Raw genomic sequence first — 25244 nt, forward strand, 5'->3', positions numbered from 1 at the left:
TAGTTTTTGACAGAACTGACAACTGATTTTAAAGAGCGTGTGGGCTTAGTGGAAGTCATACCAGATAAACACATGGCACTGTGTCCGATCCCGACCACAAAGTGAACAAACTATTTATACTTTGGTCACAGCCTCTCAAGGACTTCTTGTTACCAACATTTTTCTTCTAAATTCCATTAAAGTGACGACAATGTGGAGTGGCATTCATACGTATGTGTTTACACATGCCAGCACCCATGAGTGTGTCAGCACATATATGAAGGATGGGCTCCTGATCCACGGCCCACATGTCAAATCGAGATGGACAAGAGGTGACTCACTCAGTCCAGAGGTCTTTTTTAAGTTTTGGCTACCCAGTTTCAGTGGTGTGGTGGTGGGACAGACAAAGATCTGCGGAAAACAGATACACTGATGGTGGGTGAGAAGAAAAGAGGACCACGTCTATTCCAAAATGCTTGTACAACATTATAGAGGAGCTGTGTTTTTGTTTTGAGGCAGGGTGGTTTTTTTTGTTTTGTTCCACAGAGACAGGAGAGTCACTTTGAGTCACTTTGAGAGTGTTTGTAGGTAGGACTGGCCAGAAGCTGCGAGGCCAGAACAGACAGGTTTTAACGGCGTCATGGTAGCTGACTCACTGTCAAACAACGTCACATGTTTCTTTCTCTTATCTTGGATCAGATATAACTCATTGCTTTTATCGCGTCATTTTGTTCTTCTTCCTCTGGTTTTGTTATGAGCAACCCAAACAGGTGATACTATAACATTGAGTTCCTTATCATCTGACTAAACCAGAATGACGGCTCTTATCTTTTGAATAGTTGTAACAGGTAGCTCCACTACTGTTAGGTCTCCTTTTTGAATGTGTAAAGGTGACAATTAGTAATGTCCCAAACACACTGTATCAGCGTGTGATGTGTTGCAGAGGGTTTGACTCAAGCAGTCACCAGTAATGCCTCTTGAAATATTAAAATGTAATTCATCTTCTATGCAGAAATAAACTCCGAAATATTTTTACCTCTTACTTACATTTCTTATAATGCAGATGTGAATACTTTATCCTTCCACTCACTTCCTTTGGTCTTATCATTTCACTTGAGCCAGCTTCACATAAGAACTAGTTATCTTGAAGTCCTATGTAAAAAAAGGAACAGGACTTACTGTAGATGTCTTGAATTGGAACAAAGAAAGAAATCTACAGAAACTTTCACTCAGCTTTTATAGATATCCTATGACCTGGATGACTGAGAGTCTTCACAGACATAAGATTAGTTAGTTGTTTGAGCGCAGAGCCCTTTCATACAGCCTAACAGGACCAGATATTAATGTTTGAGAAATAACCCCCTACATTTGTAAAAGATCTAGATTGCGATGGAGTGATATTGGTATATTTTTATTGCCTGTGGCTCAAGTAATGCGCCTGGTTCTCACTGGTTAGTGTTCGGTTTTCTCAGGGGAAACCGTTCCAAGGATAAGCTTATCAGGGACAACACTAGAAGTGTCTGGCTGCCTGTCGCGGAGCCTCGGCAAGGAACTGGTTTCACTCACATCAAACTCTTATCAGAGACGGAGAGAGTGCAAAGGGATGTTGGGGGTTGGGTGTTATTTTCTTCCTTCACTCCTTTTGCCCTTACTTTGATATATCCAGATTTTCAAGTTCTTTTTATTTAAAGAACAAATCATTAACATATTCTCAGTTTGAGACCTGATCCTAGAGTTGGAGGTCTTTTTGTATATTTAGTTATTTATCTTGTAATGCCGAGAAGCTGTAGGTGATTTCTCAGGTGAATTGTATCAGGTGGGGACCAAACCAGTGTTGACGAAAGACTAGATGTAGTTATGTTCCTTTTTCTTCAGTGTGTCAGAGTTTAGTGTCTCCAGACATGTTTCAACGTGTTGACATCACTGCGCCCTGATTGGTCGGAGAGGACAGGTGATGTCAGGGTTTGTGGTGATGTATTCTTAGGTTGGGGCTCAGTGTCGAGGCCCCGTGATTAATCGTCCCGTGTTCAGACTTGTTCATACCAGCAAAAAAAAAAAAACCAGATTGTTCAGACTGATCACGGAGCCAAGAGAACATTCAGGTTCAGAGAAATGACGAAGCTTACTGATATGCAGAAGTGTGATTATTACTTGATAAGTGGAGTGTTGATGTCTTACAGTGTTTATGACAGTTCAGTCATGTGTAGGTTTCACTTTACCAAATGTTAATTACTGAAGACTTGACAATCCTGTTTGTCAATGTCTTGTGTCATCTTGTTATGTAGGTTGAGTAACGCTTTCAACATGCAGGTTTACATGTGTGCCTTTTTGTTTCTTTAAGGGAATCTGGCAGCAAACCACACACCCGGCTGACATCCCCCTAGTCCCCCAACACACCTCCTCTTAAATGCATGTGTCATCTTCTAATTACAGAGCTGGTTAACGTATCCCCCGCTCTTCTTCTCTCCTCCCAGTCAGTATGCTGCGTCTCTCCTCTGCAGCTCTCCTCTTCCTCCCTCCTTCTCCTCCTCCTCCCGCCGCTCCATGATCGTAATCTTTGCTCTTCTCCTCTGCTGTGAGCTGATGATTACAGTAACAAGCAGCGCCTTCGTCTACAAATTACCTCTGTGATTCAGACTTCAGTTCTCTCCACATTGTGTGTTGTTGTGGTTTTACGGAGCTTTTGTGCCTCGGTTGTAGCTCAGCTCAAGTCCATTCTTGTCTGTGAGTCACATGATGACCTCGCTGTGACCCTCAGCCGCGCTCCCATTGGTGGTTCAGTGACCTAGCCGGGGAAAGCAGTAGCACAATTGTTCAAGTCTGTGCTCTTGTGGGTGGGTGGCGTGGCTGGTAGCCAATGTCATTTATATGTATTGAGACAACTTACTCATCCACCTGTATTGTTCTATTGTGCAGCAACCCTCTTCCCATTTCCTGCTTTTTTTTTTACATGTGTTACATGAGTTTCAAACAATTCCTCTTAGTATTGCATTTGTTGTGTGAAAAGCACTCCTGCTCTTTGACACCTGAAGGTTAAAGTTTCATTTCATTAAAGTGTAGTCATTTTTTATAATGTGTGTGTGTGTTTTTTTTTTTTTTTTTTTTTAGACAATCTGGCCCACTTCAGATATGAAACACAGATTTAAAATCTATACAAATGAGATCATTTTGAATTCACATATTACGGTTCATGTTGTTGAATAATTATGTATTAATATAATAATATTAATACTTTGGGCTGTAAGTCTTAAACTCTTTCTAGAATTGAGCGAGTGTAATATGTAAATGTACAGGAATTATATTGCTCTGGCTGCATAAAACCAGTTTTGCAAATGATTGCAGCTGAGAAACAGCTTCCCCTGTCTCATATTGTTCATGACCGCTACTCTGACAGAGCTCAGCGGACTTCCACCCTGTTATTTTATGCATGCCAGTCAGATAGTTTGGATAAGTGCATGAGGTCAGACATCCCAGTTCCATTTTCCTGTTTGGTTGTCTTGGTGTTTAACGTCCCCTCTCTTTGTATCTCCTTTTCAGTATGGGGCAGAATTTCGCCGGTTCTCGGTGGATCGGGTCAAGCCCGGCAAGTTTGAGGAGTTTTACAAGCTCATCCTGCACATTCACCGCATCGCTAACATGGAGGTGATGATCGGCTATGCTGACATCCACGGGGATTTGCTGCCGATCAACAACGACGACAACTTCTGCAAGGCGGTGTCTACGGCTCATCCACTGCTCAGGATCATCATACAGAGACAAGGTAGGTTGTCTGGAAAACTACAAGACAGCGTTGCTTCCTTTTTAGGTTTTTCTTGTATTAATCACAGGAATCAGTAAATCACAGAGTCTCTCTTTATTCAGCATTAGAACAACAAACATTGTCTCTCTGATTGTAAGTTCAAATTAACATTGGAGGGTTATTCCTTTTTTAAATACCCTGCAACATTTAAATCTATTGCAATAACTGCATCTTGGGCTGCAACTACTGTGCTGACTCAAATGAAGTTTGCCTGCAGAATATTTCCTCATCCAATTAAGCCTCTTTTCCTGCTATGGGAACTCAAGGCCTTTTTGTTTACTTCATGCAGGTCTTTCTGTGTGTGTGTGTGTCTGTGTGTCTGTGTGTCTGTGTGTTTGTGTTTCCTGCCCTCTTATTGCCTGGATCTGTCTCAGTCTGTGTCTGTCTGCCTGGCTAAATCTTGTGTCTTATCCAGAGGAAGGGCTCGCAGGCAGATGAACACACACTCACACATGCGCACACAGGCTCACAGACACACATGCACACAGGCCGGTGCCTTGGCAGCCCCATAGAAATCAGGTCATTGAGCAAAGCCTGTATCCCGGCATACCAGACATTACTGAGAGACAAAAGATCTGCATGAAAAGAGAGACTCCTTACTGAGCTCCCTCCGTTTGGGTATTTGTGTGTGTGTGTGTGTGTGCATGCATGCGAGTGTGTATTTGTCCAAAGACAACACCACGGTGCCCTGAATGGGAACCAGTCCTAGTCTCTCTCTCTCTCTCTCTCTCTCTCTCCTCTCCATCCCTCTCCATCTCTCGCTCATTGATCCTAAGTCTGGAGTGGGCCTTGACTGCCTGCCAGCCAGCCAGCGAGCATACAAATGAATCTATCACCATTCACATCTATTCATACCCGCAATCCTCCCTGGAATGTCCCTCGCTCGGTTGTGTAATGAAAATGTACACTCCAGGGTATTGTTTTAATCGTCGTCCAGTGCTTCAAATACTAAAGCTAGCCACCACACGGAGAATTATCTTGTTGCAGATTGCCAGTAAGAAAAAGGGTTCAGATCTTCAAGAGGCCCCACCGGACTCCTTGATTGTGTGATTCACTGTCCTCAGAGCTCATATGGCTGCTGCTGAATTAACTTATTGTGCAGTGGCTGATAAGACATTAGCCGAAGATGTCAAATGTTAAAATGAAAGTTTTGATGGTTATTATGATAGGGTAATGTTTTTTTGTTATCTGTGAAACACAAATTAATATTTATGTGTTTTAAAGATCGTATCTTTCGGTGCAAACACAGTATTCCTTTAATCTCTGCATTTACTTGGGCAGTATGCAGAGTTTCCCCTAGTAATGTTGATAGCAGAGGAAATCTCATAGTACAAAATGGACTAAAAAGGTAGCCACACTTTGGAATACAAGACATTTGTGAGCTGAAATAGAAACTCTGCTCTTTTCCCTTGCATGTTAACATTTTATTTCATAGAATGTTTTTTAATGATATAATTAGAGGTTTAGGGATCATTTTGAGCGAGCTAGCCCCTTTTCCGCTATTCTTGAGCTTGTAATGTATGCAAACTACAAATTAAGGCATCATTTAACACATTGTTAATTCATGTTAAATAATGTCATAATTCATTCCAGAGACCCATAGTTTGCATCTTAGTGGTTCATAGCCACAGACGCAAGAATTTGATGTTAGATGTTACTCATATGCATCTTATACATCCAGCTGGGGTGTCCCTGTCCCATGAGATGGGTTGTGTACCAAGCAAGCTTTACCTTGTCACATCCCTTTTTCTGTCGCAGTTACCCTTTCTTGAATATCTAATACAAAAATGCCGTAAAGCACCAGAGGAACTGACCCTTGTTGAAGGGCAGATATTTTACCAGGGGGCCTATGTAGTGTTGTTTCTGTGGTGTAAACAAAATGCTGTCATGGTGATGTGGTTAAGGGGTAAGTGCACTCCTGTGACTGATGCTGAGGCAGTCTGAGCATCTTAAGCCTCACTGCAGACTATTGTCAGTGGCCAGACAAAGAGGAGTGTGTTTTACTGTGAGTACCTCATGCCTCAGAAGAGCTGCCCTGCACCCAGTATGCCACATGCTCGAGAGAGACTGTGTGTGTGTGATAATGACTGTATCAGTCAGTGCCAGCCTGTTGGCACAGGTCATTAGTGGTGTCAACGTGTACCTTCTCCGTCTCTGTCAGCAGACCACCCTAGATGAATGAAAAGACTTCTCACACATATAAAGACACTGTGACTCACCCCTCAGTCACAGCAGAGACATTTTGTGTAGTAACTTGAACTGGACTGGTCTTTCACATGCATATGAGTGCAAAAGAAGAAAAGAAAACACATTAAATCGGGCCCCCTGTCATCTAACAATTCAGCCCCCAAAGTGTATATGTATCTCTTTATTCCCATTAAAAGAACAATGTTAAATTCAGTAAAACATGCATTTTTTTTTTCAAAACAAGCTGCCACATAGAACAAATTGTAAAACTAGTTCATGGGTGCATTGTACAACAAGGGTTAGGGTTAAATCAACATACCCCGAGATCAAACAAGAGACAAGTTTCAGTTACTGGCAGTGTGTGCACTTTTGTCCATGTAACAATAGGTAGGTATTACATTGTGTGTGGGTCTCTTTTATCTACCTGACTCCCCCCTTCCGGGCTTAGATGGCCATTGTTGGTAGGATCACTTGAGCACGTGCCGCAGTCGTGTGGCGACACAACAACAATCCAGCTGATGATGCCCGTTACTCCCTGTGGGGAATGATGGCAGCTTGTTTAATGATGACTTTACATACAGAACAGAGGCTTACACTTTGTGGTTTATTCCCTATACACACTGGCTGTTATGTAACAATTAACAAAAAAGATAGATGGATTGAAAGTTTATCTTTGACTTGGATTCGTACCAGCACTCCCAACCTACAGAAAGGTGACCTGTGGAGCTTACAACATCAAAACCTGTGGTGAAAAATATCAGTTTGCAGACAGAGGGGGGGGGGGTAGTCACTTCACAGAGGAAAGGTTTGTACTGGGACACTTCTGCGTTTCTCACGCAGGCACAATCAGGAGGGGGGAGGGGGCGATGGGGAGAAACTGGGGACGCATCAAAAGATTTGTGTGCAAAGAGGAGCGAGTGAACCGGCTCTGTGTGTGGAGGTGGGCTTCTTGTCCGGTCCAATGTGTTGGCATGTGATTGTAGTGGTTCAGCCATGTGTGGTCAACTGAGGATTGATGTTGGATTTGGAGTCACATGCACATTTCTAAGCTTTAAAGTTGGTTAAGGAAAAAAATACAATATTCCAAAACCAGGCCCCTCATGATGACTCAGCTTTTAGTTTCCTGTTTAAGCATTTTTTTTCCCCCTAAGTGATGGGTCCTGCTGTGCCGGACACATTGTGACCAGAGGCATTTTGAGGTTTCTCTGCGAAGTAGTTTGACATTTTGTCAAAGAGTTATTGTGTGGTTATCTAGGGAAACTACTGGATTTTCTAACTGTTCATTCATATTGTGCCTCTTGTGCTAAACGATGCAAATGAGGATCTAGATAAACGAGAGGGAACACTGCCTACACAGTTATTTCAAGATAACTCGGACAGGAAACAAGCCACTACGCTCAGCAATTTCAACATTTCACCAGCGTCTTCTGTGTTATACAATTAAAGACATAATGTAATTGATCCTTGTGAAAACCCTGGACAGTGTATATCTTATCAATTCCCACAACTCTGTTTTGGAGTAGAGTATGACCTGTAAATGAAAGTTGTTAATGCGCTAAAAGGCTTTGAGAGCTGGCAAAGTCTGACACCGGCTAGCAGGCGTTCCCACATTACAGTAATAAATGGAGTAATCTTGATGATAGTTTTGTTTTTTATGATTCACAGTGGAGGACAAGTAGGGTTCAAATGTATGTTAAAGTCAATGTGAATTTTACCTGTAATTACACTAATGGTCGACAAAATCGGCCTTGATCCAAGCAAAACACAGACCTGTTTTTGAAAGCTCAATTTTGCGGGGGAAAATGTATTTGTTTTTGTAGACAGTGCCAGTGGCCTGCACACAGACTAAACTTTCAACAAAGAGAAGAGACCCCTCTTTGGCAAAGGGCTAAAAGTTTAAATAAATAGAGCAGACGAGGTAGGCCAAGGTCGAGTCTGTGTGGCTCCATATCTTGCATGCTGAGTATCGGGGGGGGGGGGTTTTAGACAGCAACCCAACTGCTCTCTACACCTGTGAAAACTAGAGGGCCAGATATCAACGGCAGCCAAACCAAAGAGATGTGGCACCACAGCACAAATAAAAAAGCAGAATAAAACAGCAGCTATGCCAGTTAAAGCTGACATCCAGACCGGTGCTGTTTCTCAACAACTTGGACTGCACAGTTGCTTGGAGATCAAATGAATGCTGTCGTTATTATATTTCTACTGCTTCTCTGACTGTCTGCTCTTTGCTGACTTTCCACACTTGGCTCTCTAGCTTTTTGTGTGTTGTTAACAGAACAAAACTATTAAACTCAAAGCTATGAAGGGATTTAAAGAGAAAAATTTAGCGCCGCCTGTTGTGTTCATTTTAGCGAAAAGTTCAATATATGTTTCTGTTTATTAGTTATCACCATAAGAAGTTTTCTTTGTTCAAACTGTTGACCAACTTTTCATTTCCAAAAAGTACAACATTTGAAATGGTATCTTTGTTTCGTTCGGGAAAGTAGTATTGAAATTAATCACAGACAAATCCACATTATGAAAATAGTACCTTTTTTGGGGGGGGGTTTATCAGGTGTATATACGGAATAGATGTTAGTAGATATAAATGATGGGCAAAGGCTTGATCTTAACCAAACCTGACCTCAGAAACTCTTTTACCAGGGTCATAGGGTCAAAATGTCTGAAAGGGTTACAGTCCCAATGTTATTGAAATGGAGAAAGTGATTTGTGAGCTTGGGTTTGTTGTTCTTGTCTGGTTCTCTGGTTTTGCTTAAATGTTTTATAACATTTTATTCCCTCTCATAAAAGAATAAGATGGCAAGCAGACATCTAGTCCCTTCAGTCCTCATGTTGTCCTCCAAAGGCTTCAATTCTTAAAATTTGTTTTCAGATACTTTTATGTTTCAACTGCATGTCGGATTGCCAGTTCAACTATTTTTCCTCCTGATACCAGTGCCAGTCTTTTTTCCCCAAATATAAAATCTGTGTATCTGATTGTGATTCTGGTTATTTTTATCATGTAAGGTTACATTGGGCCTGGACTGGAATTTGCGTGGCACTAAAAGCTGAGCTGATGTCCCGCTAAATATAACTGAAACCAAGAATTTTATAAATAAACTGGATTGGTTGCATCACTGCCTGGTACCCGAACTGCCAATACCCTCTAGTGTATCAAATCAGTGCATCTGTAATGTATTATTACATTACATATGTTTTTTTTCACTGTCTCACAATAACATAGATGTAATTTAAGATATCTCTATAAATCCATTATGCGGCTATTAAACATGTTAGAACCACAGTCTCTGTTGTGTTCCTCACTGTCTGTGTTCTGTTGTAGTGGCCGACTGCAGGGACCTCGTCAGCACATCTGGCCACTCTCACACCATGGCCAAAGGGCTTCTGACAACACGTGATGTGGTTGTGTGTGTGGTTGTGTGTGTGTTTGCTGTGTGTACGTTTGTCCACATGCCCTGTTCACTGGATGGGATTCTGCTGCAGATGTGTCAACATGCCAGGGCTCAGTCAATGTCGCTGTAGGTCAGAGCTTTGACCCCACAACATTTCATCCATGTGGACAAGAAGAAGAGCCACCTCAGTAATTAGGATTGGCTCTTTATCCCAGTCAGGCCTCACAAAGCTGATTTAGTCCTTGGACACTGGATTAGAATAGATCTCTTGATTAGTATTGATGATTCAGAATCTAATCATGCCAGGGTGCAGCTTTTTCGTGTCATGCTCTTGGCTCCTTTTGTATTTTGTGTGCTGTTCAATGGTTCGTAAACTTGCACGCCAGCCACGTGATCAAATACCATGATGGGCAGAAAGAATCCTTTTTCCTCATTCCAGCAGATCTATTTTGGTCATGTAAAGGCACTGCCTTATTGCAATGCCTCGGTGCTCTTTCTGACTCCCTTAGCAGAACATCCGAGTCATTAAGTGTGAGTTTGAGTGTGGTCTGTTGTGCTTGTGCTGCCACTACCTCTAGTCTTTGTGCTTGGTACCAGAGAGCGGCCTCGGGCTCCACAACGGAAGGAGCCCGCTGAGTGAAAGGGATCGCCATGAAACAACTGGCCCTACTCACCGCTCGCTGCTACTTGTAGGAAAAGGAGACAGCAGCCGCCAGTTATAGCTCATCAGTATTTCTTTTCCCTCTCTTGTGCTCTGCTATGCTTTGACTTTTCCTGAGAGGTTAAAGTGTGCAATTCCTCTCAGATGGGACGCCAAGAAACAGTACAACTCATCCGTCTGATCATCTTGGTCCACATTCCAGAACGCTGTTTTAAATAGATGCCTGGACCAATACTCATTCTTTTCACCTAAGAGCTCATGCATGACTCAATTGTCTAGAGCAAAAGGGGGGAGAAAACCACGGCAGACAGCGAGGAGTCAGCCTGACAGTAAGAAAGAAAGACAGACAGGCAGGGAGGAAGGAGGGAGGACTGGGCAGGTTGAGTCCACCTCCATCCTGCGGCCTGGCTGTTATCCTCCTGTTGCAATCTGAGCCAACAGAAATCAGGAATTTTCTGCAGAAGAGGGGAAGCCCGTGCAGGCAGAGATGTGGCACGAGTCAGCGTCATGTACGGTATGAGACAAAAGGCCTTTTTATTCGAGCTTTGTATAAGCTTTACACAGGCACTTTGATGACACATCTGGGTCACATTCGGAGGGCAGCAGCATGGGAAAACGCACCTCCTTTTGAATACGCCTCATCTGGGGCAAGTGAGGTGTCGGAAATCTTTCCCGCTTGCTGTGTGCGGCTCGTGTGTGTGTCACAGTGCATCTCTGCGCCATACCAAATAAATCCTTGTCTCTACTGGGGAAAAAGTTTCAGGGCCGTAAAACATCTTTAGGTAGTTTGTGTGTGTGGGCTTCTCAATAAAACCTGTGTGTGGCCTTTTCTCTGCATGTCTTCAGACAATGCCAGCCATAGTTAAAGTGTGATGGAGGTGCATGGTGCCTGCCAGGAGCTGGACAGAGAGGAGGAAGCCGTGTCCGATGGGTAGCTGCCTCTCTTTGTGCCTCTGAGCGCAAAGCCTCTGCAGACCAGCTTGGATGACGCTGTAAATCATGTCAGCTGGCACAATGAGGGACACAAATCCACACCCATACTAAACATGCAGCCAGATGCAAGCATGCACACACACTCTGTCCTATTACAGCCAATTTGTATTATGTGTTTTATGAGTCATTTTTTATAATAATTGCATCCCAGAAGTCTTTTGCTGTTACTTTAACAAACAAAAGATGCACACAAGTGTTTTCTGGCTGCTCGTATGCATCACAAATCTCAGCTGACGCACATCTTCAACCGTTCTCTCTGTTGTTGAGGCGTGGGAGGGGAGGTCCTGTGTTTTAATTAAACTTGTAAGGGCTGTTGTGTTTGGCAGAACTATATTGGTGTTTGTGTTTCCTAAATCCCCGCTTTCATTTTGGTTTACGACCCCGCTTTGAACTGCGTCCTTGCTCCCCCACAATGAAGTTTCCAGACATTGTGGGACAGCAGTGTCTGTGTCGGGGCGCTCCTCCTATCGTCTGTTTGCCACGTTCAATGTGCGTTTCATGGATTTATTTTGACATTTTTCAAACCCACAGTCAACAATGTTCCCAGTTGTTGGTTTTGCATGGTCACAAATTGTCAAAAAAAAGTAGCTGGTTTTGTTGAAAATTCATCACTCAAATGTTTGACTTGCACATTTCCTGAAGGATGTGGTGGATTTGCAGTTTCTTCATATTGGTTCAAAAATGAACCATACCCACAGCTGCTCTTAATAGAGGAATGCTATCACACCTCGACAGACTTTCTGTTATGACGTCTCTGATTCTCCAAAACTCAGTAGCTCAGTTGAAATTGACCTCATTCTGCTGCTAAATAAGCTCAGAGACGCAGGCTTTTTTTCCTAAATTGTTTGCTGGATGTGATGAATATAGCCAGTCCTTCAGGGACAAACAAACAACTTCCTTAGCCACCACAGCAGGCCACTCCTCAGGAGAATGAGCCTTCAAAGAGAGGAAAAACAAGCTTGAAATACCTCTGCGCCTTATTTCTTTCCCTTACTGTATGGCTTGAAAGTGAAACGAGATCCAGTGTCATGTGTGACTAAATTTACAACTGTGTGTGGGTTTTTTGTTCTTTATTTATGTTGTTGTTTGTATGTTGTCATAAACATGGGGGGGGGGTTGGGATTTCCCCTGTCTTAACTTGATAGAATAAACCAGTAATTCTAACAAATCTTTCTATATAATAGGATTTTACTTTATTTTGGAGCTGCTCTAGTTATTATTACATTAGATTCCTATAGTAATTTACCATTTCATTCTAAAACGACATACTTACAAAAATAAAAATAATTCAGTTTCCGGCCAACAGTTAGGTAAGAGGATTGATATCACACTCACTGGACTACAGCCAGACTAGTTTAGCATAAATACTTGGAATGAGGAAACTGCCAATTTGTTTTGTTCTTTTGTATGCATTAAAAAAAAGAGATGTAACATGCAAGTTGGTGATCTTTAGAGGCTAGCTATTTCCCCCCCGTTTTAAGTCTTAATGCTAAGCTAAGCCAAACATTACTTTGCTCTGCCTTCATATTTAACGAACATGCGTGGGATTGGTATCAATCTTATCTAACGCTCAGCATGAAAGCTAATAAGCTTATCTCCTAAACTCTAGATCTATTTCTTTAAAAGTATTCAAAAATAACATTTGAATCCACCTTCAACAATTCATGGCCTTTTTTGTATGGTGGTATTTTGTACTTATTTTCACAGATAACTAAACATTTTTCATTGAGAAATGAATGAGAAACCAGTTGAATAGTATTTAATAGAGTTGCATGGTCACATACATTTATGTCTGCTCAGGTTCTATTGGAGTGGTTGACGGTGAGCGTTCAACACAGACATTAAATCAGAAAATACCAACTGTAATACATTAAACAATGCAGGTAAATGATGTAAACCAATGTAAGGATGGATTTCCCCTCCAACAGGCAGACACAATTCTGAGAATGGTTGAATAAGAGAATGCAGTGGAAAATCCCCAGGCCAAGATTAGAAACGAGCCATGAGCAAAGTGAGGGAAGAGGGTGAAGATTTGGGGTTAGAGTGAGAGGGGAATATGGACGCCGGCCTGGGTGGATGTTAGTGGGTTTTTTGAGGGAGGAGTTGCTGGTTTTGTGCAGAGACGGTTTGCTGTGAGACTGCTCACTGCAGTTCCTCCTTAATTACAGCTCTGCTGGACGACAAGGCCAGGCATGCTCTGTGTGTTGCACTGGAAAACCCTAAAAAATTCACACATACAAATGTGATGAACACAAGTGCAAGCTTGAGCTAATGATTTGTGTCCTTTTAGGAAATCTTGGTTAATCTCACATGTAGGCTGGCTTGAAAAGATTGTGATTGTCACTGACGGACATATCGTATCTGGTTTGCTGTAGTATTTTAGATATTTCAGATATTTACCACCATATCTGAGTGTTTGTTACTTTTCTAGCTCTGGGATTCTCTAGTCTTCTTTTAGTAACTTTTGGATCTTTTTAACTGATGACTTTTCAATGCTAGTTCCACTTTAAGAATCATATAAAAACCTTTTCATTTGTATCCTCGTAATCCTCTAATGATCAGAACTACATCCACTTCGGGTTCTGGCCTAAGCAAGCTGAGCCATGAGAAGTGCACGGTAGCTAGCACAACATCAACCTAGCAGTGCCTCTGCAGAGGGTTATTTTGGGAGTCCATAATTACAAAGGAGGGACCGACTTTGCTTCACGACAGCTCAACCGCACCAAACACACTCACCAATGGCAAGGTTTGCTTCAGAGCCACCTGGTTTACTCTAGGTTAACGGTGTCTTGGGTACAACAACAGGCTCATGCTAACTGTTGGTAGGTTTAGATATTAAACAAATAAATCTGTCAGCTCCATTCTTTTTGTAATTCCATGAAGGTTCTCCACTTTTGCTTTAAAATGAGTGAGGTTTGTTGTGCATGCTGCTGATGCACATGAAAGGCACATATGCTATAAGTACTGTGTACTACCAACACATGCGCTCCTTGTTCCTGATACTAACATGACCTTGTAGCATGTGATGTTATTTATTTTCCCCATTTGATGACCCTGGTCAGAAGTTCAGTCCCAGAGGCAAAAAAAACATGCATAACTAAATCCACTCAACATGAAAGCCTGTGCAAACATGGCTATATGGGCTGTGTTCAAATGCAGCATATGAAATGTACACTAGTGTGTCTGTCTGAGTTGGGGTGTGTGTGTGTATATATATATATATATATATATATATATTATTTATTTATTTGTTTGTTTGTTTGTTGTAGGTTTCTTGGTTTTTGCTCAGTGGGACCCCTGATCCCTACCCTCCCCATACTGGAGGAATTAAAGGAACAATTACTGTCGGCTAAATGAGTATAGCCATATATAGGTCATGGGACTAAAACAATGAGACAAGCTGTCATGCCACCTCACCAGTCTGGCAATTGTTCAGCCATAACCCACACTGGAGTGATTTGATTGGCTAGAACGGAGCCAGCAGTATTTATGATTGGCTATCACAAATCACCAGAGCTAACGGTGGCCATCGCAAACCTCTTTTAACATGAAAGCAAATCAATAAGAGGATCTAAAGCAGGCGTCTTATCTATGTTTTTTTTTTTTTTCATTGTGTAATTGATTTATCTTTGAAGAATTTCTGCATGATTTAGTCATTGGATATTTGGTTGTGTTTTGCTTTGCTTTACTATAGTCAGTCTCTTGAGATATTAGTTGAATTATTCACAGCTGCATTTTGTCACATACTTTTGATTGATTCATCTCTGATTCAGGGTCAGTTCACAAAGTGAGTACTAAAGGAAATTGTGCAAAAAAAAAAAAAGTAAATGCACTGTATAAAATGGTAATGTGAAATCTAAAATACCAGTTATGGCTCTTTAACGTGGAGCAAAAAAAGTGAACTGTTGACTATTGCCTTTCAGTCATAGTCACATAAAGGTGGACAAGTCTAGTTTACTGTTTTTAACTGAGCCAAATTTTGGATGACTGCAGTATTGGTGCATTCAGTCTGAGAACTCCAATAAAACTTCATAAATTACTAAACAAACTAAGCTTTAACCTAAAGCCTTGCTCTTCTTTAGAAATTTGCCATCTTATGAGCTCCTGAACTGACTCACAGATGTCTGGCAGCAATAGACCGACACACTGTGAGAAGATGTTGCCCCTTCTCTCCTACCAACCCTCCCCCTCTTCTGCAGACATGTGGGCCACGAGTTGGTGGTTGAATCAGGCCAACTCAGCAGTTCAGGACGGGAGAGGAAGGAAAAGAATGGAGGAGGGGAGCACCAAGCCCTGACTCTTGTCCTGATATGAATTGTGTCCCAGAGACTCGCCGAAACAATGGACACTGACAGCTCATGTGGAAATACTCCCACAGACAGTTTTGACATTGTGTGTGTATGTATGTGTGTGTGTGTGTGTGTGTGTGTGTGTATGTATGTGTGTGTGGGAGAGAGATAGCGAGAGAGAGAGAGAAGTGACTAGATGAAGTAAACTACAAAAGGAGTCAGTGGAGCAAAGCATGGAGCAGGAAGAACTAAGGATATGTGTCACCACACACAGGAAGTGTTCTGTTATGCTGTGTGGTTGTGTAAGAGCGGGTGTTGGTGTTTCAGGTACAGGGGAGGACGGGACTAAGGCCTGTTCAAGCTTGCAAAAGATTTACCCAATCACACACACACAAGAGGAATGGGGGCCCCTCACCTGGAGGCCAGGAAAGGGCTTTTCATTGACCCACGCTCATTGCTTCGTCGAGGTCAATGAGGTGCTCGCGTAAATGGCAGGATCCACCACGTACCAGAGGGAATCGAATGCTGAATCCCCTTTTTAAAGAATTCAGAATAGTGATGTCCAAGTGGATCAACTACAAAAATGGACAAGAAGTCCAAATTCATCCAAAGCTATCATTCTGTTTTGCTTCAAAAACAAGGCACGCTGCCAGCAGAGCTTATCAATTGTGTGCGTGTGCGTGTGCGTGTGCGTGTGTGTGTGTGTGTGTGTGTGTGTGTGTGTGTGTGTGTGTGTGTGTGTGTGTGTGTGTGTGTGTGTGTGTGTGTGTGTGTGTGTGTGTGTGTGTGTGTGTGTGTGTGTGTGTGTGTGTGTGTGTGTGTGTGTGTGTGTGTGTGTGTGTGTGTGTGTGTGTGAGACTGCGTTTGTCTGCTTGGATAAGGATAAAAAATTATCTCATTCAGCTTCGGAGACAACATTTTCTCTGGCCACTTATAAATCGAGTTGCAGTGTGATGGATTATTTTTCTGGCCCACAGTGTGAATGAGATGAATGTCTCCAGAGGCAGCTTCATAACAGAGGATCACTTTTCCTGTGGGTTGATGGAAGACCTTCTCAGCAAGGCGTCTTCTGTGAGACGGACTATCTCACCCTTTCTCAGTCTCTCTTTTTTCCCCCGTAAGCCGGCAGTTAACAACAAATCAAAATTGGCTGTGTGATGGGACGTCACTCTTTGCACCCGTTTACAGAAGAAAATTTGTCAATTTTCAAGTATGCGTGTGTGTGTGTTTACTTGCTTTTTTTTTTCTCATTTCCTTGCCTCTCTGCTTGAATGTCACGTCCTCCAGCATTTCTTTTTCTGTTTGCACTATGCGTGTTTGTGACAGGGAGAGAGACAGACAGACCATAATCTTCCTAGTCTGCTTGTTGTCACCTGCAGCCGATGAAAGATTAGAAAACCCAGATCAGATGATGATGGAAGAGGTTACAAACTAGGACAGTAGTAGAGGTTTTCCTGAGTTCACATGAGGTTTTGAGGATTAACGAGTCGGGTTGGGTCTAGTTTCACTACATTTTGGAGCAATGAAGACTTCTAGATGGCAGTATGGACGAAAGGTTGAGGGACACTAACCAGACACATAAACATGCAAACCAGAAAGCACCAAAAGTCAAACTATGTCTCCTATTTAGTAATGTATAATAATTCTACAGTATTTTTTAGATGTGTCAGTTTTTATATTTGGCTTCCAAATATTGTTAACCTACTCATGTTCGCTAAATACACAGAGTGAGATATGTTATTGCAAGCCTCCGTGGTTTTCTTCAATTCAGTTGGTTTATACAATGTAGTAAATGTTTCAGTTCACTACTCCTCCAGAGCACCCACCGCATTCTCTTAAGATGTGGGTTTGTTATTTTTAGCTCTTGCTGCCAGTGTGGCTACATTTGATAGCAATTCACGAAACCTGTTTGACACTATTTAAATAACATGCATATTTTCAACATCGCAACAACAAGTGTATCTCTTCTCTTAATAATAAAACTATCTCAACGAGCTATTGAAAATGAACCATATTCCCTTTTTCCCCACTTCTTAAGTGAGCCCCCATGAATAATATTCACACAGCACTCATAAACGTTGTTCTTCTTCATTAAGAAATGTGAAGCAAATCCAATTGAAAGCAAATCTTCTCAGCCTGGGGGCTCATTAAACATTATTTGATGGTCAAAGAGGCTGAAGGCTGCAAAGCTTGTGTTTTGGTTTGTGAGTGTGGGAGACAAATTAATTTAATTCAGCATTTGTTGTGATGTTAGTCATGAGTTCTCTTTTGAGTTTCTCTCTTGTGCGTCTTTGCTTTGTTAAGAGGAATATAGAAAGATTGGATATAAGGAAACAGTATCTTGTGTTATCTCATATTTTAGAGTCATTCTGTTGTCGGTGTTATCCTTAAGTCTGTCCTACTCTCTCAATCATTTAATCACTCGTGTGGACTCTCGTGCAAACAGAAGGCCAGACAGGTGGCAAGGATACAAGTCCAAGTCTGCTGCTGTGACGTGGATCTATTTCTCCTGATCCCATCTTCACCAAAATGCCCGTAAAATCGTTTGTCATACGATTGCACTAGTATGTTTTAATGTCCTTAATGTTGTCTTTGAAATATACAGGATTGGTCCATCTTTTCTTATGTAAAAAGTCCAACATATCCATTACCTTTTTGTATTCCACACTGACATGTATTTATATCTTCACGTGGGTCAGTGAAGGCTTTACTCCGGGTACCTGTTGGCCAGATGGCGGTGGAGACTTTGTGGAGCTTAAATCAACAGCATGTGTTTTCTTTGGTTGGAAACATGCATATGATCAGCAGAGAGGCAGCTGGATTAAAACCAGGAGCAGTAGTTAGTTTTATTGAAGAAAGAAAGAGAGAGGAAGAGAAGGAGGAGGCAGGAAAGTTAGTGAGCCCCCCAGTAGCACTTTCTCTAAAGGGGGGGAACACTTGACGGAGTGGAGATTGTTCCTTTTTGAAAGCTTGGAGGAATGCAGGACCTGTCTACTCCATCGCTCTCCTCTTCCTCCTTCTTTGATGTCCCTCCCTCCCCTCCTCTGCTATACGTCACACACACACAAACACACAGGTTAATCTCCTTGTGTACGCACACGCGCGCTCACACTCCCTTCTCTTAAAATACCTTTCTCTTGGTCTTAACCTCTGTTCCCCTTGTGATTTGGCCCAAGGTTTGCTTGTTTATTGGCGGTGTGTGTGCATATATGTGTGTGTGATCGGGTTTGCTGATACCTTACCTGCAGCGAGTCTTAAACCTGTGACTCCCACCCCACCCCACCCCACCCCACCCAACCACACAGTACGAGCCAGAACGGAGCAGACAAGGCAGCTCCATTTAACGTGTCCCAGATGTGCAGCCCGGCCCCTGTGCGCCGCGGTAACTGCTAGTGAAATGAGTGCAGGGAGTGAAGGAATGGAGGGGGTGCGTGCAAAGAGCTACCCAGAACACATTTGCATGCAAAAAGTTTTATAGCTTTGTCTTGTTTTATCAGGAGAAAATAAACTTTATCTAGCAGACCGTTTTTACCTGAGTCTCACCTGATTCTTGTTCAATTTATCTAATCCTTTCTTTTTCTTTGTTTTCTGTTATCTATGGAAAGCATGAACCAATTCAAATGCACACCCACGGATGATTGTGGGTTTTTGAAGTTGGTAAGGCAACATGACAGTCCAGACTCAAGGCTCTCTTTATTTTTATCCGTTTTTTTGGGAGTTCACATGAAAGGAATTACAGTTATGCTTTTGTGTATGTGCACAGTAGTGTGTTTAGCCTCCTGTATGCAGTAGTGGAAGAGGATTTCAGATACTTTACTTAAGTAATAGTAGTAATACTATTAACGTAAAATATAACTACTCTTTTGCATGTATAAGTCTTGCATTCAAAAATGCATCCAAGTAAAACTAAGTAACCATTATAAATAAATACATTTCTTAAAAAAAACCTCATAATGCAGAATGGCTCATTTTAATTGCTATATTTTTACGTTTATGTGTTTAATAATATCGAAGCGTTTCATTTATAACAATGCAACAGTCAACAGTACATTTTATAAACCGATATGTGCGTGTTAACTTTTACTTTGTAAATAGTAAGGGCTGTAGTGAAGTAGTATAAAGTAGCAAAGAAATATTCAAGTAAAGCACAAGAACCTCAAAACTGTACTCCAACACAGTACTTAGTTATGTTCCACCATGGCCTGTACTTCCGTTCTCCTCTCTGCACCTATAACACAGCATGCAGAAGATCACAGAAACTTCCAGTAAGTTTCTCCCCAACCCTCAGTGCAGCTGTCGATTTTATAACCACGTACGTTTATCAAGCTTCTCCAAATTTCCACCCTGACACTGCCTCAACCACCCTTGCAAGAATGTGAAATATGTTTGCATGTTGAAAAAAAAAAATAATACCACTTTATTCTGTCTGGATTCTTTTTTCAATGTTAGTGTTAGCTGAACGTCTTGGCAGCGGTCAGCCCCCTAAACACACAGATAGACTTCCCGGTCGTCTCCAGTGGAGGAAGAAAAAGGGACGTCCAAGAATACTGATTGTTTTGGTTCATTCCTCACATTTATGTGTACGTCTCGTTGGAAGGGGCTCCACGTGTACTTAACATTGACAAAGGCAAAAACTTGACATGTCGACTCAAAACGTTTTTGTTTTTTTTTGCTTCAGCTTGTTAAGATGTGAGAGGAAGGCAATTAATTTTGCTGTATTTGGATGAGTCGTATGAAACCACTGGAGAGTCATGAAAACCCAACTATTTCTGAGCCCACGCTATGAGGAGGAAGCAATAGAAAAGGGCTCTGCATTTCATTAAATCATGTCTTTTCTAATGCAAACAGGACAAAGAAATGCTAATGTGGCTGAAGGGGGATGTTTTTCAGTGGCCGTATACGCTTACCGTACTGTACCGCATTGTACTGGGTTGTCTCGTTTTGGCTGTGCGCTGTCATGTGCTGTTTCATCCCGTTCTACTTTGTGCCATATTCTTGGTGGTTTTGAAAGTGAGGAGCTTTCAGCTGTGTGTGTGTGTGTGTGTTTTTGTGTGTGTGTGTGTGTGTGTGTGTGTGTGTCCGTCTGTGGGGCCCAGGAATGAAGCCCACTGCCACAGCATCCAGTGACCTAATGCAAAAGGCAGCAGGGTCTAGCACCAGTCACCATTCTCTCTGCGTGCTTCGTCTCTTCCCCCCTCTCCAGTGATTATGGTCTCTCCTGTCACTAAGCACTTTGTCACGCTTGGCCGAAAACCATGATGGGGGCTGGGGGGGTTGTTGGGGTGCAGGAATGTCACTTGCATAGATGGACTGTAGCTGGATGTGTTGCAGACAGAGCAACATGCCGTAGGTCATAGGTTGTAGTTTTAGCATACAGAAGTGAACTGATGAATAGATATCGAGGCTTTCCTGTGAGAACTGTGCTTTTAAAAATGAAAAATATAAAATATCAACTTGTCATGATCACATCTGCACAGTAAATACAAAGCTACAGCCAGCAGGCAGTAAGCTTAACTTAGCACAAGGACAGGAAACCACTAACTTGGCTCTATCTATAGGTAAAAAAAAATCCAACCAGCACATCTAAAGCTAAATAAAAGCCATAGTGTAAAACCATCAGTTTGCCTTTTAAGTTTATCAGAAAATTTTGGAGATAGTTTTCACCAGACATTGACAACATGGTAATCTGTGCTCAAGATGCTCAATATCATGTCGCTTTATGTATCTCGGCCCATTTGGAACAGGCTGATTGCTTGGCCTACGTTGTTGCTGCTTGCGGCTTTCTCGAGAACCGCTCATCCAACAACTTCTCACTAGACTCTGCACTTCCTTGGTTCCTCAGTAGTACAGTCACCAAGTGTGAAGCCCACCGGGTTATCGGTGGTCGAGAATAGCAGCAGTTGGCTATATTGCTTTTGTGAAGCAGTCTGAAAGGATTGTGTGTTTGCAAGTTCCTCAGCTGTGCTGCTAGTGTCTGGGTCATATCCCTGAGTCAAAATATCATTACCAGGGGGTCACACCCCTGACGGGCCACCACCAAAGCTATCAGCAGGGTGTAGATGTTGTCGCCTTTACCCCAAGTCTCACGTGCACAAAGTAACAAGGCTTTCCACTGAGATTAATGTTTTAAAATGAAAAATAATGAAAATTGGCAAAATTAACAATATAGTACTTAAATGGGGACGAAATAAAAAATATATATTTTAAATAATACTTTTTTAAATTATTTTTTTTAAGTTGCTTTGACTCAGCCAAGCAGTGCTTGAGCTTTTTATAAAGACGGTTACAGCATGATCTTCCATTTACTGCCCACCAAGACAAAGATTTCCATTCATACATATTAACATGTTCATGTCTCGTGCCACGCAGGCCCTGTGCATTCACACATGCTATAGCAGCTGTAACACTGACATATCATGAAAAACTATAAGTTCTGGCTCTGCTTCCAACACATGTATACCAAAAGTACTTAATATAGTGTGGCAACTTTCACAAAGCCCTGTGTGAAATATCACACATGAGGCCGGCCCCAAACACCTCTTCAACATTATATGTCTGAACTCGCGCTTAGTGATTGTAGTGCTTGAGGGGAACCACATTGATGCTTGCAGAGTAGCGTACACAAACACACATCATACAAATTCCCTGTTAAATAATTTCCTCATACCATTAGTATATTACTCACATTGCATCGCACCATTACATTACCGAAAGCATAAGATAGATTTGAAACGCTTTATCAAAAATAGAAGTGTGTTTATCTTTTGGTTAATTTCCATCGGCGTCTTTTCAGTCTGTGTTTACAGTCGTGCCGAGTCAGTAGTGTATGTTAGAAGTCCTGCCAGGAACAAGTGTGCGCCGAGCTTAATGGGTGATCATAAAACTCTTTAGACTCCTGTCTTTTATGGGAGACGGTGGAAAAGCAGTAGGACTTTAAAGGGCATTCTCTTCATAGCTTTGGTTAACTAGAGGTGTGCTGCAGGGAAACAAAGACTGTTTCTCTTCTTTTTCCAACAACAGCATGAGGCATTCAATAGCAACTGAGAGCCAGACGCAAATCACCTAGCTAGCTTCTAATCGGCCTGTTTTTCTGCCCCAATGCAGCATTACAACAAGACCTATATATATATATATATATATATATATATATATATTTATTTATTTATTTATTTATTTCAGGATCCATTTAGATGATGATGTCAGGTAGCATGACTGTGAAAAAAGATTAGCAATATGCCAGTGATGGATCACATTACTTAAAACAGCACCGAGGAGTGCTTCAAATAGCCAGTTGCTTTGGTTCAAAGCAGACCACGTCCGCTTTCAGAAGTTATGCAGGTCTTTAACCTGTTCGGAGATATCCCCAACTACGTCTACCACCACATTCCTTGAGCGTCACACACACACACACACACACACACACACACACACACACACACACACACACACACACACACACACACACACACACACACACACACACACACACACACACACACACACACACACACACACATGCAGACTCGTACACCCTGCCACACACATCAGCAGGGAGCAGATTGAAGGAGTCACCCAGAAGCTGTCTTTGCACCTCTGACCTCTTTCTCCTGACCTTGTGTGGGTTGAGGGTTGGAGTTGTAGCATCATGTGGTTTTCAGCGCCAGTATTCCCTAAATTAAACACCTATTCATGATTACTTTATGCCAGTATGGCATGACAAAGTTATTGCTTACGATCTGGAAAGCATAGCAATTTGGAAATCCCTCTGTAAAATTCTGACCTTCTTTTTTTATCCATCCAGCTGTGTCAGAGCTCTCAAATTACTCTTACTGATATTCTTTACCACAGATGTTAAGTGTTGTTTAAGTGAATGAATGTTTTTTCCATCCCTGTCAGCATTTAGCTTTGCTATTAGCTGTCCTTGGCTGCTGGAATTGTCTGACCTTAAGTTTAGAGCTAACTGAAGTTTAGGGTAAATGCAAACAGCTGGATTGTGCATGCACGGTCTTTGCGCTCTTAGATTGTGCATCAGCTACATTGACATTTCATATTCCGTACTCTGATCAGTGAATAACATGAGTTGTTAAATAACCATGTGAAAATATTGAGTGACCGCATATTGAAACAGCAAGTTTTTCTAACAGGCTTTGATCTGAGGTGCTGTTTAGCCTGCAGATGCCTCGCAGTCACCCGACGGTCTTTGATTAACGGGTTTACCCATCATGCTTCAGTGTAGCAGGGATTATGTTTGTCAGGAGTGGTTACGATAACCTTTGTGTGATCGGCTGGAACGTGTTCATTTAGTTTAGCTGTTTGTGTGTGTGTGTGTGTGTCTGTCTGTGTGTGCGCATGTGACTCCCACACTTGGCAGGATCAAGTTAGGACTAGAAAGCTGTGACACCTGATAGTTCGTCCTTACTTAGCTTCCTTGAAGTACTGACCGTTATGAGATTGGACTGGTTTAAAGAAGTAATTTTTTGATGTGTGATTTAAAGAGAGTAGTATTTTGCAATTATTCTCGACGGCAATCACGTTTGGTAAAACTACACAGTACAGTAGCACATGCAAATTTTTGCAGTTTTCTTCAGTAGCATAGAACATAATGTTTAACTTTTCAATGGAAAACCCCCCCTTTGTTTTGATGAATGCTCTGGTCCTGAATATAAAACCCCAGCCTTGAAGAAAGACATAGCCAGACAGGGCTTTGCTGCCACAGTCTGGGTTTATGATTCAAGTTATTAATTTGTTTGGCTTCTCCAAATACTGCAATCCCATGATGCTCCAGTGTGTTTTTCTTACCAGTGTAAGTTGCTGTAGCTTCAGTGATGTAAGGCATAGTGTAATTAAGGGCTGAAACTAACAATTATAATCATCATCAATAATCTGCTGATTATTTTTCTTAATTAGTTGATTTATTCTTTTGGTGAAAAATCATAATTTTCCAATGGAGAAATAAAATTAATTTTACTGCGATTAAATCTAAAACAAATTCTCTCATTTGTGCTGGACCCAGAGGATGTGTGTTTACTGAAAAAGGGCTTAAACGATTAATTGATAACCAAAATAGTTGCAGACCGATTTTCTGTCGATTGACTTTTCAATTAATCGACTATTTCTTCCAACTCTAGAGGACTTTAAGGGTAAATACTGGGTATTTCCGCTTTTTTGAAACATAAAGTGACTTCAGGGCTTGCTGAATGTGAGACTGTCTACTTACAGTGTCATTGGTTCACCTGCGGCAGTTTTCATTGTTTAACGCCTTCCTTGTACATACTTCACATTCTACCACAAACTATGTGACGTTTCTGGATGTTTGGTACTTGTATAGCTTTTTACATGATGCATGAAACTTTAATTAACTTTTTCGTGAGGTAGACAGCTGTCTTTACAAAGTCAGCACCTGTGTTACTTTATCAGTTGGTTTACACTGGGCTAGTTTTCTGCTCACTATGTTTCCCTTTTAGTTGCTGGTCTTACTTTCTTAGAAACAGAAATGGAGGGGAGAGATGTGTTAGTTACACTGCTGAACAATAAAGAGCAAGAACAATTAGCCCGACATAATTTAGACATAGACCCTTTAAAATGAGTCTGTGTAAACCCAGATTTAACCCCTGCTCAGCTTTACTTCAATCTTTCCTCTTCAGCTAGTGCCCCAGGACATATCAAACACACCCCATGTCTTTGTATCTGTGGGTTTCTTTAAACAAATTACGCCAACATGGGTTTCTTATGGGATTATGCAGAACAGCTGTGAGACATTATAACTAGAAAGCATGCTTATAGTTGTACATATAGGCTTTCTGACTTAAGATCATCTGTCCTACCAAAGATGCTGGTGATGTGGTGTGCCATGTGGTTTGAGACAGAGGTGCGGGTGTGGAAGGTGGAGGGTGTTACACCAGAGACCTGTAATGAGACTCTGCAGCGATCCCCTCCAACAT

General features: G+C 41.8%; 1 protein-coding gene across 2 annotated transcripts in view; it reads left to right on the forward strand.

Moving 5' to 3' along the window:
* The window catches only part of pard6gb (par-6 family cell polarity regulator gamma b), a 29917-nt gene that overhangs the window by 1034 nt on the left and 3639 nt on the right, over nucleotides 1-25244 (forward strand). For both annotated transcript variants that reach the window (XM_054606174.1, XM_054606173.1), the window contains exon 2: nucleotides 3517-3739. In XM_054606174.1, the coding sequence (XP_054462149.1) occupies nucleotides 3517-3739 (223 nt within the window). The remainder of the gene's footprint in view (nucleotides 1-3516; nucleotides 3740-25244) is intronic.

The sequence above is a fragment of the Anoplopoma fimbria genome, chromosome 10 (assembly GCF_027596085.1).
Source record: "Anoplopoma fimbria isolate UVic2021 breed Golden Eagle Sablefish chromosome 10, Afim_UVic_2022, whole genome shotgun sequence".
Lineage (NCBI taxonomy): Eukaryota > Metazoa > Chordata > Actinopteri > Perciformes > Anoplopomatidae > Anoplopoma > Anoplopoma fimbria.